This window comes from Artemia sp. Qi Xiang Cuo, chromosome 5, assembly GCF_049724085.1.
Source record: "Artemia sp. Qi Xiang Cuo chromosome 5, ASM4972408v1, whole genome shotgun sequence".
NCBI classification, from domain to species: Eukaryota; Metazoa; Arthropoda; class Branchiopoda; order Anostraca; family Artemiidae; genus Artemia; species Artemia sp. Qi Xiang Cuo.
In genome coordinates, this window is record NC_142798.1 from 56584169 (window position 1) to 56604027 (window position 19859).

At 34.7% G+C, this 19859-nt stretch overlaps 2 protein-coding genes across 3 annotated transcripts in view; one reads left to right on the top strand and one right to left on the bottom strand.

Annotated features, from left to right (window-relative positions):
* Positions 1–19859, top strand: part of LOC148952303 (sterol O-acyltransferase 1) — a 44014-nt gene that overhangs the window by 12002 nt on the left and 12153 nt on the right. For both annotated transcript variants that reach the window (XM_089089750.1, XM_089089751.1), the window contains exons 2-5: positions 7349–7607; positions 9097–9233; positions 13323–13642; positions 14596–14735. In XM_089089750.1, coding sequence (XP_088945876.1) covers positions 7386–7607; positions 9097–9233; positions 13323–13642; positions 14596–14735 — 819 coding nt within the window. In that variant the 5' untranslated portion in view covers positions 7349–7385. The remainder of the gene's footprint in view (positions 1–7348; positions 7608–9096; positions 9234–13322; positions 13643–14595; positions 14736–19859) is intronic.
* Positions 1–19859, bottom strand: part of RIOK2 (RIO kinase 2) — a 102324-nt gene that overhangs the window by 6652 nt on the left and 75813 nt on the right. The gene's annotated exons all lie outside the window — the stretch shown is intronic.

Here is a 19859-nt window from a genome sequence, read left to right on the forward strand (position 1 = left end):
ATTATGGAGCGCAGAATCAGTTCAGAAGTACGTATCTCCAGATACGTATTTTTGATATACCAACTGGTGCACTACCTCTAATACATGTTTTTTTTTATTTCTCAAGTAAATGGCGCTCTTACATAAGCAAGATAGTGTTACAACAAAGGAAACATACGTTAACTTTGAGTGGAGGGTCCAAATCAATCAAAACGTGAAAACCGTGATTGGAGATACATAAACTTGATATCTGACTGACAATCCATAGTCATTGTTTTTTTTTTATTTCTACTTTACTTTTGCTCATTTCTTTTGTAATGTATTCATTTTTGTTTATTTCTGCTCATGATCCCCATGCCTTCTCAAGACCAGAAAGTAATTTGCATTTTACTGAAAAAAATTCATTTTAAAGTTTTTTGCTTTGTTTACTTTTATAAATAAAAAAATTTTAAAACTTTTAGGAATAAATATTAGTATATGTAAATTAAACTGACATCCATGGTTATTTGTTTTTTTTCTATAAAGTGCAAATTCTTTTCTGGTCTTAAGAAGGCATGAGGGTTGTCAGCCCTACTCATGTTAATTTTTGCCTGTTTTGGGTTTGACTCAGTTATTTATTGTAATTTTGTTTGTGTTGAGTTCCATTTATGTATTACCTTAAATTACCTTAAATCGCAGCTTGGAGCGAAAGTAAGGAACACTATCCTGAGAAAGGATAGATCATCAGAGAGAAAAGGAGATGGAGTAGTTTTAATAGTTAAAAATAATATAAAATTCTGTGGCATCAACTTTCCAGATTTTGTAAATGATGTTGATGCAATTGGTATCAGTGTTTGGCTGAATAATACAAAACTTTCATTATACGCTTTTATAGCCCTAATGGTCAAACTACAGATGCCGTGGATTTTTCCAACTACATAAATAATTCTAATATGTTGAAAAATATCATTATTTGTGAAGACTTTAATGCCCACAGCCTTTTGTGGGGGAATAAACCAGCAAATAAAGCTGGTAAGTTCATTGAGCGTATGATTTCAAATAATAATGAATTAGCTGTTGCTAATTGTGTCTTTAAATATTTTGAATAAAATATATATAAATAAAATTGATAGTCTATGTACTGACCACTTTGCCATAGTTTGCTCCCTAAACGAACCTGCTGAAACCTGTTCACATACCTCCAAATATATCAGCACTAAAGCAAATTGGCCTATGTTCCAAAATAAGCAAAATGATGAAATTACAAGTTTCGCCCAAAATTCATGCATTTCAAACGCAATAGCTGACACACATGCTGAAGTTTTGGCATCTTTACTAATAAATACAGCTAATCATGCTATACCCAGGAAAAACACCCAGGCAACCCTTGCATAAACATATTCATAAAGTATGCAGGACAAATAAGTGCCAAAGTAAATGGAAAACAAAAAATGCAACAAGGAGAACATTCTTAAAAAAAAACATCACCTACTACATATTTAAAAAAATTACAAGTAGAATCTAATCCAAAAAGGACCATAATAAATGCTAAATATAACCACTGGAACAATTTTGCAAATAATTTCTCCAGGGAAACACATGAGTCAATTATACATAGAGTCATAAGCCACATCTGTGGGAAAAAAACTTCCCCCAATCCACTCCTGTATGACCTTATGCATAATAATACCCATTAGGACAGTGACAATGAAAAAGCAAAGTTATTTGCCACTCTTTTTATTAATAAGCTAACATCAAATAATTGTAGCAAAATGCCCCCAATTCCTATGAACCCAAGATACCAACCTCGCCCAGGATTCAAGTATATAACCAGTCCATTTTCAATCCAGGAAATGAATAATGCAATACATCATATTAGGACCAAGACTAGTGGCAGCTATGACAATATACACCCTACATGGATAAAGAATCTCACCCCTTCATACAAACAGGAACTTCTAAATTGTTATACTCATGCTTAGGCTTCATCTATGTTCCCCAATATCTGGAAATGTTCGTCCCTCCTACCAATCCTAAAGAAAAATAAACCCAAAAATAACCCTGAGTCTTATAGGCCCATACTGATTACTCCTGTGATGGGGAAAATAATGGAGAAAATGATCTATTACCGACTCCTCTGGTTTGTTGAAAAAAATAATATGAACCCTCACACTCAAACTGGATTCAGGAAACACCATTCCTCAACAGATGCTTTCATATTGTTAACAAATGAAATAAATGAATCATTCTTAAATAACAATGCGCTAGTTGTAGCTTTCCTAGATTTTGAAGGGGCATACGACAATGTGAACCATAAGATCCTTTTGATTAGACTTGCAAACTTTGGAGTACCCCCCAAGCTTGTATCTTTTATAAACTCTTTCATACAATTGAGAAGTTTCATTGTTTGTGTAGGTTCAGCCTTTTCACCCCAAAAGCCAATAACCAAAGGCCTTCCTCAGGGAGCAGTCCTCAGCTGCCTCCTCTTGTCCCTATATCTCTGGGACATGAACCTCTCCCTCACGAATCTACAATATGCTAATGATCTGGTACTTTGGTCATCTGGCAATACCTATCAGATTGCACAGTCAAAGCTGAAAAAGTCACTTTTCCAATTTGAAAAATTCTCTCGACATTCAGATTTACCCATTGCACCTACCAAGTCAAAAATAGTCCAATTTCACCGAAAGCGAAATCAGGTTAATGTAAGACTAACTCTAAATGGAACAACTATTCCAGAAGATAATCATATTAATTACCTAGGTCTCATGCTTGACCAAAAACTTAATTTCCACCTCCACATTTCAAACACAAAAAAAAATGCTATAGAAAAACAATTATACTAAAAAGACTTCTTTCTACACCCTGGGGCTGTAAGGAGAAAACCTTACTCCAGTTTTATAAATCACATATAAGACCCCGTATTGACTATGGGCTCATCTTCTATGGTGCATGTGCAAAGACCGAGATGCAAAAAATTGAAACAGTACAAAACGATATAATACGTCTCATATTTGGTCTTAGGAAACCCACAAGCACCAAGTTTCTGCTTATGGAGAGTGGATTAACAACAATTAGGGAGAGACGTAGCCTTCTCTTGATAAAAAATCTTAAAAAAATTGAATCAAATAGCTCACACACCCTACATAATTGGTTAAGAAATCCAGCCATGTATAGAGGCATTGCAGATGAGTATGCCAATATTCAGAAGAAGTTTCCTGTACCCGCAAAGTCGATTGCACCTGCTTTCCCCCAATACCCTCCATGGAATTGGTCAATCCCCATAATAAATACTGATTTCTCAAGTGGAAATTCTTAGTATTTTAATTGAGATTTTTCTGTTCAAACAGTTCGTGGTAGCGAACAGTAAGTAAGGAGCGACCCGGCTCAGTAGTAAAAAACGAAATTTTGATACGAATAGATGCATCAGAAGAATCAGATTTTTATGCTGATTCCAAATATATAAGTTTCATTTACCTTATTTTCGAAAAAAGGGGGAAACAACCCCTAAAAGTTATAGAACTTTAATGAGACTCACACCATCAGATTCAGCGTATTCAGAGAACCCTAATATAGAGGTTTCAAGCTCCTATCTGCAAAAATGTGGAATTTTGTATTTTTTGCCAGAAGAAAGATCACGGATGTGGGTTTATTTGTTTTTTTGTTGTTTGTTTTTTTCCCCAGGGGTGATCGTATCGATCCAGTAGTCCTAGAATATCGTGAGAGGGCTCATTCGAATGGAAATTAATGAAGGGGGCGCCGGATTTCCCAGCGATATTTAAAAAACGATCAAAACTTAAATAAAAAAACAAGTTTTTTCATATCTTTGCCAGAAGTAGTACTAATACTTAAAACATAACGTATCTTGAGCGCATAAATTAGGGCTAGCCTCTAAGTTACGGCCACGACCTGGACTCGAAAGTTTTTTTTAGTACTTTCCAAAGAGCCATTTATTAGGAAAGACCGATCTTTGTGATTCAGGGATGTAGGATTCGAACGAAATTCGAACTTTATCGTAAAGAGCGAGGTATTGACTAGGGAGTGAACTTCCTAATATACGTAATAAAAACATACGAATATAGAAATTCGATACGTAAGTTAATTCGTAAGTTAGGCTACGTCAGAACAAAATTTCGAGAAAGCCAATTAGCCAAAAAAAGGAAAATTAATATGCGAATTTCGTTTTAATCAAACAGTTCGTGGTAACGAACTGTAAGTAAGGAGCGACCCGGCTCAATAGTAACCGAAACTCTAAAAACCGGAATTTCGATACCCATAGATACATCAATAGAATCAGTTTTTATGCTGATTTCAAATATATAAGTTTCAGTAAGTGTAGTTTTACACATCAAAAGTTACGCGCCTGAAAAAATTTGCCTTATTTTCGAAAAAAGGGGGAAACAACCCCTAAAATTAATAGAACTTTAATGAAAATCACACCATCAGATTCAGCGTATTAGAGAACCCTATTAAAGAGGTTTCAAGCTCCTATCTGCAAAAATATGGCATTTTGTATTTTTTTCCAAAAGAAAGCTCATGGATGCGTGTGTATTTGTTCTTTTTGTTTTTTTTTTTTTTTTCCCAGGGATGATCGTATCGATTCAGTAGTCCTAGAATATCGTCAAAGGGCTCATTCGAAGGGAAATTGAAATTTTTAGTGCCTTTTTAAAGTGACCATAAAAATTGTAGGGCAACTTAGCCCCCTCCCACGCTCATTTTTTCCCGAAGTCACCCAATCAAAATTTTGAGATAGCCATTTTGCTCAGCATAGTCGAAAATCTAATTAAATTGTCTTTGAGGATGACTTAATACCCCACTGTTCCCGGGCGAAGGGCTGCAAGTTATACACATTGCCCATTGTTTACATATAGTATTGGTTATTGGGAAGTATACAGACATTTTCAGGAGGAATTTTCTTCTACTGGGGGTCGGGGTCAGAGTAGGCGTTACGGGTGAGGATCTTTCCATGGAGGATATTTCCTTGAGGGAAGGGATATTTCTATGAAGGGGACGCCAGATTTCCCAGCATTATTTAAAAACAATCAGAAATTAAATAAAAAAACAAGTTTGGTTTCAACTGAAAGTAAGGAGCAACATTAAAACTTAAAACGAACAGAAATTACTCCGTATGTGAAAGGGGCTGTCTCCTCCTTAATACCTCGCTCTTTACGCTAAAGTTTGAATCTGTCAAATAACTTTATTTTTTAAAACAATAAAAAACTTTAGCGTAAAGAGCGAGGTATTGAGGAGGGGATAGCCCCTTTCATATACGGAATAATCATTGTTCGTTTTAAGTTTTAATGTCGCTCCTTACTTTCAGTTAAAAAAACTTGTTTTTTCATTTAATAGCTTGTAAAAACGCATTTCTTAACAAACAATTTTCTTAGGATTGCAAAACACTGCTAAAGTCAGGGAGTTGAACAAAATTAAGCAGGATATACGGAAAGCGTTTTTTTTTTAGTTATAGAATGCCAATACAGACAAAAAGTTAAAATATAGAGCACAAATTAGTGATCAGATTAATTGTTCCAGCTAAACAACCTTGTGTGTTCAAGGAGTCGGTCTTAAGGGATTGGGCCAAGAAGTAAAACTTCAGCATAAAGAGCATGGATTGAAGAAGGCCAGTGTCCCTGGTATACAGAATAATTTCTGTTCTTTTTAAGTTTTAATTTTGCTCCTTAATTTTAGTTGAAAAAACTTGTTTTTTAAAAACTAATATCTGATCATCTTCAAATCGTGCCTGGAAATCTGCCTCCCCTTTCTGTGAAAAATTTCCTCTGGAAATTCCCTACTTGAAAAATTAACCCCTCCCCCTCATAGATAATTCTCCTTAGACCCCACCCTCCTGGTTGAAAATTCCCCCTTGAAAATGCTCAGGATTCTGAAATAGGGATTTCGTTTTGATTGGCAATTGTCTTCTCCAAGTGATGGTCCAAATACCAAAATTTGATCTTATCTGGCAATCCAGTTAAGGGATTTTACTATGGAGCAGCACAACTGTTGTTGAAACTTGTGTAGTTTGTTTGTGTAGTATAGAAATGGTAAAAAATAAAATCTGGAGCTATTTTGCTGCCTATGGAGTTGAAAAAGAAAGCAGGAAAGTTTCCTTAAAGTATGCAAATATTTTTCCAGAAAAATTATCTTTTTTGTTCTTGCCTACTAATTAGTATCAAAATGAAATGAAACAAAAGTTTCTTAGCATCAAAACTTAGATCTTTGGGGGTCACATAATGCTGGACCTCTGTTGAACATTTGTCAACTTTTATTAGAACCTTTTATTGAAATTTTGCATCTTTTTTAGATCTCCAGGATATAAATTCTAGAAAAGTCAATTTCAAAGTAAAAAAATGTGATTTATTCACTTTCCGTTTATGAAATTCTCAGTTTTGGTACCTAATGTCGTTTTATCAAATTATATTGGAATAATTAATTAGAATGTTTGCACTCTGCTATGTACAAAATTGTTTCATAAAGATAGCATTGATTTCAGTAGTTGTACAACAATTAAGCTGCTCTACAACAAAATCTACAGTGGGTTTCTTTTTTCTGGATAAGCTTGTTTTTCCCATTACAATATAGAAAGGTAAGTCGTGGTCTTCCAAGATCGAATTCCTTCAGTGGCTTTGTTTTGAAATTTGAATTTTACAAATTTGGCACATTTTGTGCAAGTATATCGCCCTAGCTTTGACGGTAAATTTGTTATCATTAATGCTTACAGGACTTACGTTTTATCTCTTTGAATAGATTTCTGGGAAATGATTCCAGAGAAGCCGATCTTGAAATTCTGTATTGCATCTTTTTTTTTTATCTTTTTTGCACAAATTTAAATTTGCTGCATCTGGCATTTTCTTGAGTGATACTTTTAAAAGTAAGTATGAAGACTTGCATGTTCCTATCTACCAAATTGCTTCGTAAAGTTGTCATCTTGCCTTAATTGTTGGCATAATAGTGGAAACTCTTTTTCTGAACTATGTATAATTTTTCTCTCTAACACATTATAGACATATCTTGATCTCCAATATACAGGAGCTTTAATTAATTTCTCCGAAACAAAATTCTTTTGGTGACTTCCTATTTTGAGTTTTGATTTTAAAAATTTAGCAGAAATCCCTCTTTTTAGAGGTAAAATTATTAGATATTAACTAAAATCCATTACTTACAGAACTTTGAGTTTGACTGTTATAATTTGAGAAAAAAACAAGCAAAAAGTAGAAAAATAACAAAGAAAAAAAACATTATCTGAAAAAAAAAGAAAAAAACAAAACAGAATATGTTGCTGTCTGAGTTTCAATTTTCAAGGGTGAAAAAGGCAGCTGTTTAGCTCCCTCATCCCCCCTCTCCATGGGTGTCCATTCTGAATTCAGATTGTTATGCTAAACTTTATTTTCAGGGACATGCTTTTGTAATAGTTGCCCTATAATCAATCCATGATGCTATTGCCATCCAAAGATAACTCTGAAGGTATGAAGGAAGATAATACTTATTTATCTGAAGTTGAAATGGCTCATACTCATCAAGTGGACCGAATTCCTGAAAACTATGATTCAGATTACAAGAATGGATCTATTGCAAGTAAAGCAAGATCGAATAGTTCTGCTAGTGAAAAAGAAGTTAAGATCAACTTGGTCAAAATGAAAACAGAGCTTGAGGTATAGTAAATAAGCTGTTACTTTACATACAGGTTGTCTTTGAATTGAGCAGTAAGGTTCAAGAACACAATTTCAGGGTGATTCAGGAGACTGCTATCTGTGAATACTTATCAATATATGCTTGCTGTAAAATATGATCTAAAGAGTTGAAAATTACCCCAAAATTTCAAAAAGATAGGATTTCCCTCCAGTTTGACTTCCTTTCTAATAAAGAGAAGTAGAGAAGCATCAAAATGTTTGGTGGTCTCACTAAACCTGTTTATGGTTCCTTTTAATTTAGTTGGTACTTGAAGATTTTCCATTTTTTTGTGTTGACTTCCTCCCTTTTGCAGGATATCCCCTCTCCCTAAGGAAAACCAAAAAAGGTTTTTATATGACTAAATTGTCCTACAAACAGAATTGCTTGCTAAGAAAAACATGTATATGTGCTTCAAAATATTTGGTATTTTTCTTGTTTTTTTTTTTCTTCTCTTTTAGTATAGTAAGTAGACATAGCGAAAAAAGACAAGAGCTTCAAGTAATAATGAGGCTCTAGTCTTATCAGATTTTTTTTTTTCAAGTCTTAGATTAGGGAATGGTTTCGTTGCATACTGTATACTTCGACACTTTTTTCCAGATCCATCTGTTTTTTTAACTTTTGGGGTAATACCAGGAAAGGAAACCCTAAAACGAATAATTTCCCTCAAGCGGGCTCAGTTTTGCATGTTATTATAATATTTTATTTCAGCTAAACAATTTCCTTACTAAAACTTTTCTTGTGTGACTTTGAATAATTCTAATTTTGATAATAATCCTAGTTTTATTTAAGATGAGCTTATTTTTGTTGTGTAGGTGCAAATTCTGAATTAATCCAAGCCCTTCCCTCTGAATTAATCATGCCATGATATTTAAGAAGTTGAATCAAACTAAATCTTTTTGCAAGATTTACGTCTCAGTTGATTTGGTTTTCATCATATTACAAATGATTGTAGAGCATAGAGGCTGGAGTTTCAATAAATAAAAAACAACAATTTGTGTATGGACTAGGTATTGGTGGTAGCAGAGGCTATACTAGTTCCTATAGCTTTATGCTTTTGTTGGACTGCAAAGAAAATACTGAAAACTGATTATTTTGTGCATTAAGTTTTTGTTCCGCCATTGAAATTAAGAACAGCTTGGTTTAATGCCCGGAAAGTAAACACAGTTTACATGTTACTGGTATTTTGATTAGTTGCTCTTGAAGTGGAAAAAGAAGATAATTGCTTGGCAATACAAATATTACATTTTTAGAACAAATTCAAAATGCAAATTTAAATTGTAGATAATTAAAAATCATTTAAATTTTCAAAGAAGAAGAAGATTATTACATTGAAGCTGAAACTCTTGTGGTGCACAGAGAGTCAATTAGTAGGATACTAATTGAACTCCCGTTCAATTAGTATCCTTTTTCGAAATAACTAAAAAAAAATGTCATGGAAAGCTCTACCAATACATTTTCTCTCTGATACAGGAGTTGCAGCAGAAACTAGTTTCTAACTTGAACTGGAAGATGGCGGAAATGGTCGATCATTTTGTCTCCGAAATAGAAGAAGTTGAGCTACCCAGAAATTTGCGGGTTTTTGTTAATGACAACAAACCTAAAAGGAGGTAATCATTTTATGATTGGTCGCCTAGCTTACATGTAGATAGATCACCTAGTAAAAAGTGAATACAGGTCTTTCTGGATAGTTTATTTTTAGTCATGTTTCGTAGAATTCTTTATTACAAAAAACATTCCGAGGAAACCATTCATCAATGAATACCACCCTTTAACTGTTCAAAGAAATAGCATACAATACTTTAATATCTGAGTTAATCCCTGAAAACATAATCTCCCAGTTTCAACTCTGAATTAAAAATAAGTTTCAAAATATGAGCTCGGTACTCTACGCCCTACCGCTTCAATTGTTCATTCATTGACACATTGCAAAACCGGGTTTTTTGTTAGTTTCTTTCAGCTTAGCGTGAGACAAAACAAAGAGAAATGACAGAATGGATGGAAAATGTATAATTTGGGCTATATATTTGCACATTAGGGGGAGGGGTGCTAAAGTATTTGGACAGTGTGAAGTTAGAAAACAATTCTTACTACATAGTATGCAGAATAATTTTACCTAATAAATTAGGCATGCACACCAGCTATACTTTATCCCCCCTCCCCCTCCAATGGGCAAATATATAGCCCAAATTTGTTTCTGAAATTTTTGTTTTTTTTATCATACTTAGGTATATTTCACTAGGATTGAGCGCCAGAAAAACATTAGAAGAACATTAGGTAGGGCGTAGATCATACAAGTACCATGAGCTCTTCTTTACAAGAAGAGCTCATGAGCTCCTGCCCTTTAAACAATAACGGGTTTTTGGCGTGTACGCAGTTAAAATAACATATATCTCTTGATTTTTCCTAAATTATGCTATTAAAAGATCAACATAAATTATGTAGATTATGGACAAGCGTAAGAATAAGACTATGGTACAATTCCACTTACAGGATTAAAGTTCCCCTGTAATGAATATGCCTATCGCTATTTAAAAACAAAGTGCTATATTCATTGCCATGAACAACACATGCATTCCCAAACCCTGTGGCAATCCTTTAATTACAGAATTTCCTCTATATATGTTTTTGCTCATATAGAGTGCTCTTTATGACGCTCATAATTCGTATTTTTCCTAACTCCATTTTCGTGCATTTTTAAATGAGCCATGAATTAATTGTAAAGAAAGTGGAGAAAGCATTAAAATATGAAGTGGAGGAAGTGTGAAGTGGAGGCCAAGGAAAAAATTGCCGAGGATCTAGAAGATGCAGCTAGACGGCATAATAGTAAAATATTGTACTGGCATGCTGATAAATTGAGAGGGAGTACTCAATCCTGACTTGGCCCAGATAAAGATAGGAATGGGTCCACAATGAGTGATAAGGAAAGGGTTAAATAAAGACGGTTAAGATATTTTAAGAATGTGCATAACTAAGACAGTAGTACAGGAAAGGATGAAGAGAAAAATGAAAAAGTTTGTGATATATTTGATGTGAAGGAAGGTTTGTTTTGCAAGGATGAATTAAGGACAAAAGGATTAAAAAATAATAAGGCTCCAGGTGCTGATAGGGTGGTAAATGAGTTTCTTAAATATGGTGGCTCTGAGGTTAGAAATAAGTTACTGAAGATTATGAATATGATTTTTGAAAAAGGGGAAGTACCTAGCGATTTTAGGAAAACCTGAATTAAGCCACTTTGTAAGAAAAGTGATAAAAGTGAGTGTGGTAATTATCGAGGCATTAGTCTGATTTCCGTAGGTAGCAAATTACTTAGTAATATGATGCTTTTTAGACTGAGAGATGCCGTAGACAAATTTTAAGAGAAGAACAGTGCGGTTTTTAGAAAAGGTAGAGGATGTGTCGACCAAATTTTCACTCTTTGGTCAATAATTGAGAAATGCGTGAGATATCAAACACCTTTGGTCCTAAGTTTTATAGATTATGAGCAAGTGTTCGATTCTGTTGATAGAAGAGCTTTAGTAAAGGATTTTTCTTGTATGGTATACCAGACAACTACATTAAAGTGATTAGTGCTATGTACGAGAATAACACTTCTGCGGTTAAGGTAGGGAATGAGGCTAGCAGCTGGTTTTGTATTAAATCAGGAGTTAAGCAGGGTTGTGTTCTTTCCCCCTTTGTGTGGTTCATTTTGATGGAATTGGTCTTAAGGAGCCCAGGAAAGGCAATAGGAGAACATTGAATCAAACAGGGAGGAAACACTTTCCTGGACTTATAGATTATGCTGGTGATTTAAGCATCCTAGATGAACGTTTGGCAAAATGCTTTTAGAGGTTTTGTGGGTTCAGGTTGCTAGAATAGGTTTGAAAATTAATGTTAAGAAGACTAAGTCAAAAAGACTAGGAATAAGTGAAGATGAAAAGGTGACGTTGGGTAATGAAAAGATTGATCAGGTGGGCAGCTTCACTTACCTTGGTAGTATTATTAGTAAAGATGGTGGGAGGAGTGAAGATGTTAAAAGTAGAATAGCCAAGGCTCAGGTTATTTTTTGACAGTTGAAAAAAGTTTGGAAGAATAGGAAGATAAGTCTGCAAACAAAGATTAGAATATTGGAAGCTACAGTGATGACAGTGGTCAAATATGGCTCTGAAGCATGGGCGCTCGGAAAAGCGGATGAAGATTTGCTAGATTTTTTCCAGAGGAATTGCTTAAGGATTGCTCTGGGTACCCGGCTGACTGACCGTATTTCAAATAATCGGTTCTACGAAAAATGTGGTTCAATACCGCTTTCTAGGGCTAAAATGAAAGAAAGGCTGAGGTGAATGAAGATAAGCAGGTCGTCCTTGTCTGGGGTGGGAGGACTTCATAAAGAAAGATTTAAAGGAAATGGGAACTTCGTGAGAGGGTGTAAAAAGGGAGGCTTTGAATAGATTGGGGGGAGGAGGAGGAGCATGCGTAGCTGTGCTGGCCTCAGGCGGCTTGGTGCTGCGGTGAGTTATTAGTAGTAGTAGTAGTGTTCGTGATCATGTTAACTATGTCAAGATAATGATCCCGTGGGACCCGTTTGTAGTCATAGAAAACTATTATCATAACTATTCTCCTGACAAAACAGCTTCGCCTTCTTTTGTGCACTTGAACCAGCTTCAGTTCATTGCTTTGACTGTTCTGCTGTCTTTAGTATATAGAAATGGATGCAAGTTTCATCTGTAGTCTTCCTTCAACATTTGAAATCGTTTCTTTTCATTTAAATTTGCCAAATGATATGAAGAAATTCTCATTTGACTTTTGATCAACTGTCGCGATATGACATCTATCTTGCATAAGGCTGCTGTGACTTCAGTCCTTCATAAACGATAAGATTTATAGACTCTTTTAAGATGCTCTAATCGTTGTTTCTTGGAGTAGTGTTTTTTGTTCTGTTCTTTTTTTTCGTACTCCGCCAACTGTTTGTATTATTGGTGGACTAAAATAAAGTATCTATATATCTATTGTGTGCTTCAAGTATATTATATTAGGGCTACCCTACCATAGCCTGTTAAAAACATGGTTTTTAAGCTTCTAAATTCTAACTCCCTATCGTCATTGAATGAGTCAAGAGTAAGAGAAAAATAAAAGGAAAAATTCTATTTCAAGAAAAATTGCCTGTATTGTCTTTCAGAAGAATAAATACATCCTAGGTATCATAACTTTTGTTAGAAAATAACATTTAAATTTCAGATTGAAAAATCGGAGCAATATATTTAGTCGTGTTTTCTAACTAGAACCAACAGTTAAGGATACTTTAAAAAAATGGCATAGAAAAATAAGTTAAAACGATCTTATATTTTTATTTCAATTAGGCGATCACCAGCTTCAAGAAAACGGGAATTCGTCCTCTTGTGTCAACAACGTTGCTTTGTTGGGTAAAGACCTGCTCCAAAGCCTCTGAGCATAGATTCTCATCAAATTGAGTGGACCTTGGCATTTCAGCCCTTTCAATATTCCCATAGTATTTGACAACCCACCATCCTCTCCTTATTACAATCTTCCAATTTTTTCCTTCAATACTTGTGCTGTGTTGATCCACGACTGAAGCTAATTAAGGAGTGGTATTTCCTCCCTACAAATAGTTAATTCGGGACGTATGAAGGTGTTGCTTTATTTTGTATCCAGTAGATAGGTTGTGCTCATTGTAAATTTTAATGTTTTGATTCTTGTTTCAGGAACAACAGTGGCAAGGGTGGTTTGCCAGAAAAGAAATTTTGTCATAGGAACTCATTGCTTACGGATATGCTGGAAATAAACCACATTCAAACGATATATCACATTTTTGCTGCAATTTTAGTTGTTCTACTTTTGAATACTGTTGTTTGTGATATTTTTGATAAGGGAACCATAGATTATGATTTCAAGCTCATTCAATGGTCATTTGGACAACCAAAAACAGTATTGTTTATCTGGACGGGGATGATGTTTACAACTTCAGTTTTTGTCTACATTTCTTTCCATTTTTGGGCACATACGAGAGCTACGCTAAAATCTGGTAAGATTTATTCATCGCTTTTTAAAACAGTATTTATTCTCAGCTTTTGCTAAATGTGGTTGGTTTTGATTGCAACGATATATATATTCTCGCAATAGGGCAATCAATAAATAGCATTAGTTGATCATATAAAGAATGTAGTTTGGTTTTCAAGTGAAAGCTTGTGAAGCAGGTGGATTCGTTGCGGAGGGAGGAGGCTATCGGGCTCGTGTCTCTCCTAAAATCTTGAGATGCTTATGGTTTTCCCAAACGTTTTTGTTTTCCACAGAATTCAACCATATTTGCAACTTTGTCGAAGTTTTGAACCCTCTAGCCCCCTTTCTAAAACATATTAATGTGTGTGTTTCTAATATGAAATTCAATACTGCTGTTAGAGATAATAAAAATGATGAGTAGACTTAGACATAACACAAATTTGTCTAACAATCTAGCTTTCAATTTGGATCCATTTTATGCAGAAAATGTAGACGGAATCGACCTTTTTTGTTAAGTTTTTTTTCTTTTTCCTCCAATATACAAGAGAAGCCCACGAAGCAAAATATTCTGCTTATTAACAAAAAGAATGGCTTGATTCATCTTAAATGTAGGGAAATTAAATTGTCAAAAATGTGTCTTTCCTTTTGAATTTCATATTTATTGCTTTATTATAAGCTCTCCCTTTGGTAATATGCATTAATTAAGCCAGCAAGATAACTCTTGCTTCCAATTTGTTTTATTATGGGAGACAAGCCAAATAATCCCTTTTCATTTTACTGAGCCAAGGTTTTTTGTTCTTTGATTTTGTTTCTTGCCTCCAAGTAAAGCGAAGCTTGTAACACATAATAGCATTGTTACCAATAAGATATGCGGCTTCGATAACTTGTAGCAAAATTAGTGAATATACCAGCATCTTTTCATCTTTGCCATCTAAAGACAGTGATAAAATGTGTTTTAACCCAGTTCTCTTTTTTCAGATATGCAAGTGAAGATTTGGGATATTACGAGCATCTTAGTATTTATTGGATATATTTGCCTGTTTTTCTATATACCCGTCCACGAAGTTCTTCTGCATCAACTAGCCCCGGCATCTGCTGTTATTATTATAGATGAACAGGTAATTAAAACCATAATATTGGATGAGCTTGGAACAAGCCAAGTTGACAAGTTTCTTTTCCTATTTTGACTGTAGACTAAAACTGAGTATCTTTAACAATAATGATAATTATTTATTTTTAACCCACTATAAACAACAAGAAAAGTGGAGTAATGAATTACAAAAGAAAAAAAGAGACCAAAATAAAACAAAAACATGGGAAAGACCATGAAATGGCTGAAACTTTGAAATAGTAGATTCCGACAACTCTTCGTGTAAATTATTCACTGATTGGAATTTGAATATAGATTACGTAAAATCAACAAAACTGGATTTGTCGATTGAATTTGATTAAACGAAGCCAAAAGTGATGAAAGACGAAGGAGTATACACAAGGAAATGACCCAAAGCAATAAACTAGTACTAATAACTAGTATTAATATAATAAACTAGTATTAATAATTATAAATATATATTTATAATAATAATTATAAATAATTAATAATAAACTAGTATTAATAACTGCAATAAACTAGTACTTTTCAAACTGCGTAGCATCAACCTGCCTGAGGCCAACACGTTAGTGAATCCACCTCCGTCTCACTTACTGAGAAAACTATAAAGATTGAATTAATTCAAAGTCTAATCAAGTCCTAGACTGGAGTAATCGGTGTTTCTGATGAGTAATTAGTTTTGTTATGTCAGAGAGCAAACCAACTTATTAATTGCATTTGTGAGACAAATATCCCACCTGCCTCCCCAAGAAAGGTAAGGTAAATTTCTCCCTAAGAAAGGTAAATTTTTGTGACTTTGAATAGAAAAATATCAATGAGAGGTTTGAATGTTCCTTTTAGAAATATGTATAATCATCATTTATAATTTGGTTTGTTGGAGTGTGTAGTATTGAAGTATATTAATTTTTTTGTTTTCAGAATGGAGAATCAGAGCCCGTTGTCTTGCCTGGAGTTTTGAATTCTTTTTTAGTATTTTTCAAGGTTTTTCTTTGGCTTACTAGATTTCCGCGTTTTGAGATTACTTTTTGTTTTTCATAGTCACGAAAGTGAAATTAATGTATAGGTTTTCTTTTTCACAATCTGGACTAATTATAATTTCAGTGTTGCGGAAGCATTGTTAAAAAATGCGGTTGAAACAACCTGTTTGGTTTTTTGCTGCTTTTTTTCAAGCAACAGAAACAGTCTAGTAAATATAGAAAAATATACAGTTTAAAAACCAAGATGAATAGGATTTCTGCCCATTATAGCTAAAACTTTTTTTTTTCAGTACGAGTTTCAGCGGAAAAAGATAAGATATTTTGATAAGATATATCGTATGGGTGTGGGGGGGGGGGGGATTGAAATTGGGAAGTTAATAGATTAAGTTGAGCCTGAACACGAGCAATCTTAGAAACAAAGTAGATTTTGGTTTTAAAGCACAAATGAGTGGAAGCCTTGTAGAGCCGTTCCTACTGTGGATGGCACCAGGGGGAGAATTAGTTACAGCGCCCGCCTTGCAACTCAAATATAAGCTAAAAAGCCGAATCAAAGTGAAAAATTTGATCACCCCTCCCCCTGTCGTGGCCCCCTGGTCACGGTGTCCCTAGATGTGCCCTCCCCAGCTACGGTGGCGAAGCAGCTTGGGCCGATCTCTCCCTCTTTGAACGGCTCTGAAACCCTGTTACCAATATATCTAAAACTTGGTATGTTCTCAGTGCTTTCCAGAAATGAATCTTAGTTCACGCATTAGCCAATAAATTGTGTAAATTTTTATAGTGACTGTCTTCTTTGCTTTAAGAGCAACAGAAGACCAAGTCCACTATGTAAATATCTGTATTGACTCAAAACATTTTCTTCTCTTTAAGGGCAACAGTAGACCAAATCCACTTAGGAATGTCTTATTTTATTGCGTTTGGCATTCCTTTGAACATTGCTATACACAGTTTAGTAAATTCGTATTACAGTTTTTTAAAGGCCTTATCAAATGTGACGAAAAATAAGCGATCCATTTTCAGGTATTTGAATCTGGGAAATTATGTTTTAAATTTATTTATTCCATTGGTAAACCATTTCAGTGCCATTATTGAATTCCCCCTTTTCCAAGTTTTTTAAAATACATTTGGTTGTGTAAGTTATCAAGGAGCAAGATTTCATTTTCACTGTACTTATTTCCTTAAGTGTGGGAATGTATATCTTGAAATTCATTTAATCTCGAGATAGTTCACTTTAATGTTGAATCCTTTAATTAACCATCCCTATTTAGTGCGTATAGAAGAAAAAAAAGTCTAGCTAGACAAAAGACGGATCGTCGTAATACTATTGATTATTGTTTTTGTAATTCATTGCTTAGTGCAAGGCATCTGTTTAATGCATAGCAGTTTAAATAGAAGCCATAGTTAAGGACAAGATAATGGTCGTTGAATTTGTACGGTGACTTCCTCATTATGGCTTCTGTTTAGAGGGATAACGGAGAAAATCCAAGATGTCTAAATAGTAAATATTTAAACAGATCTCATATTGATTAAATGTCTTACGGATAATTATATTTTTATATTAAGTTTGGCAAAGACGAGATTTTTATTGCTACGATTGATATTATTATTTGGGACTCTGTAGGGTATGTCTCTAATCTACGGACGTTGTTTGACGTCCGCTGCTAGCTATAAGCTATTATGGAAATAAAGAGTTATTATTATTATTATTAAATCCAATAAAAGAAAATTGATGAAGTAAAAGCTATGTCCGTTCAAAATTTACAACGTTGTAGCTTGATTTTGGCTTATATTTCAATGAATAGTGTTCAAGAAAATAAAAAATCTCTCTGCCATTGCTAACAGGAATGTAGCAAAAACAAAAATCTTTTCTGAAATAAAAAGAACGAGGAAGAATACGTAATAGATGGACCATTTGTTAAAAATTCATCATTTTATTCATTTTTTACCCATGAAAAATGTGACTTTGAAATTTTCTGATCTTCTCATGTTTGTATATTTAGCTTTGTTTTTCTTTTTTCAACTATTTCATTTGTGTGTGTTACAATTACATTTACGTTCTAATTACTTGTGATTGATGCTAACAGTTTGACCGCATTGAAGAGCTACTGAAACTGAGTTGTAATTTTGCTCGAAATGTGCTATTCAGTTTGGTTTTAATTAGATTAAATAAAGGTAATACAATTGTTATTCAAATGAAAGTAAAGAATGACATACAGAGTCAAACCGGACAGCAATTGCCTTGTATATGAAGGAGTTTGCCGCCGCCTCAACCTCCCTTCACTCTTTGTGCTTGAGTTTTAGTTAAAAGATTTAAAGGGTTACATGTATAACCAGTTGGTAATTTTAATTATTTGGTTTACCAATTGTGTTGAAAAACATTCAAACTGAAAATTCTATTGTTTAATACAGGTGCGAATGAATTGGGTTTTAATCTTATCACAAAAAAATTGACTTTTTATCAAATTGATCTTTCGCTAGAACATTTATTCTTGAAACATTGGGGTAAAAGTAAAATTTTAGCGTAAAAAGTAAGGGTAGACTGGCAGTAGCCCACGGGCATACTGGACACTTTCTGTTTTGGTCAAGAATCAACTCCGCTGTTTACCTTTATTTGAAAAAACTCGTTTTTTCTACAGTTTTTTTTTTGTTTCTAATATCACATTCAGGGTAGTCCTAAACATGGGGAGGGGGTAGCTCAACCGCCAAACATTAGAATTCTTTTAGGTAAGAGTGAGACCGTCGGTCCCATCAAACTTCTGTTCTTTACAGGAGCTAAACTATTTATCAAAACTTCTGTTCTTTGCAGAAGCTACGCTTTTTATCATAATGTTTCAATATTGACAATCTGATGTATCCCATTAAGAACTATCGTTTTCTGAATAAAAGGGAGTCTTGACCCCCCCCCCCTCATCACCCATATTGCACACTTAGTCCAAATATATTCCTCCAAATATAAGGATTTAATTTATTGAATCTCCCCTCCCCACAAAAACACGACAACGTTTACTGACCTGTGCCCTAATGCCTGGTGTGTACAACCATGCAATATGTTATAACCATTAGTTCCCTTGTATAGATGGTCTAATATTGTTCACTTTGTATCAACTGCACATATGTATAGGGACGAATCGGTCACCGGACCAGTGTCACCTGGCCCGAGACTGGGAGGCTATTTGCATAAGCTTTTGATAGCTCTAAGACAATTGGCTATCCAAGACTTTTCACTCGATACATTTTGGTCCGTTCCAAACCAAAACCGTTGTTTCATTTGACAAAATGGTACTTTTCACTGGCACTTTCACTATCTCTTTTTTATGCCTAGGAAGAACTTTCTTATCAAAGTATTAGGGTTTTATTCAACGAGTCCTCTCCCGATAGTCCATGACCTCTCTGGAATCTCTATTCTAGTTTTTTAGACATGCTGAATTTCATGGTTTTCACCAGTAGCGGTTTCACGCCTTAAAATCCTGGGGGGGGGGGGGCAAGGTATACCATAGGAGTGTAACATTTGTAAAATAAAAGGAATTTAATGCCAGGCGCCAGAAAAACTAGGGGGGGGGGGGCAGATGCTTCCCCTGCCCAGGCCTAGAACAGCCAATGTTTTTCACGTAGATTCCAGCCCTCTTTGGAGGTGTTTTGGAAGAAGGGGTTCAGGAGCAGAGTTTTCATGTTTTTCAAGGGAGGCTCCTCAGGAGTTTCTTGTTGATAGGGAATGCCTTCCCACTCACCTCTGTTCATAAATTTATCATATGAATGTAAATTTATTTCATGCTCAAAATATTTCTGCTAAGATATTAGAGCTGTTACTCCGGAACACCCATATTTCAGGCGTGTTTCAGATATATTTCTCAGTATGAAGAGAGGCTAGGGAGTACTCTCCCCCTATCTAAAGAGCCTCTCAATGAAAGTTGCAAAATTGGTGCCAAGAATTGCTTTTTGAGGCTTCATCCCCTCTCTCCTGTCTAAAGATTAATTGACTAGCCTCATCCTAACAGTTGATATGCAACTTAACACTGCTGTACATAACCCAATGAAGCCTCAAATGGTCTATGAGCTTGTGGGGCTATGTAATTAAATTTTGATAGCCCTAATTGATTGGCTATCTCAGAATCATCATGGGATCACATTTTTGGCTCTGTTCGGGCTAATTCTTCTGT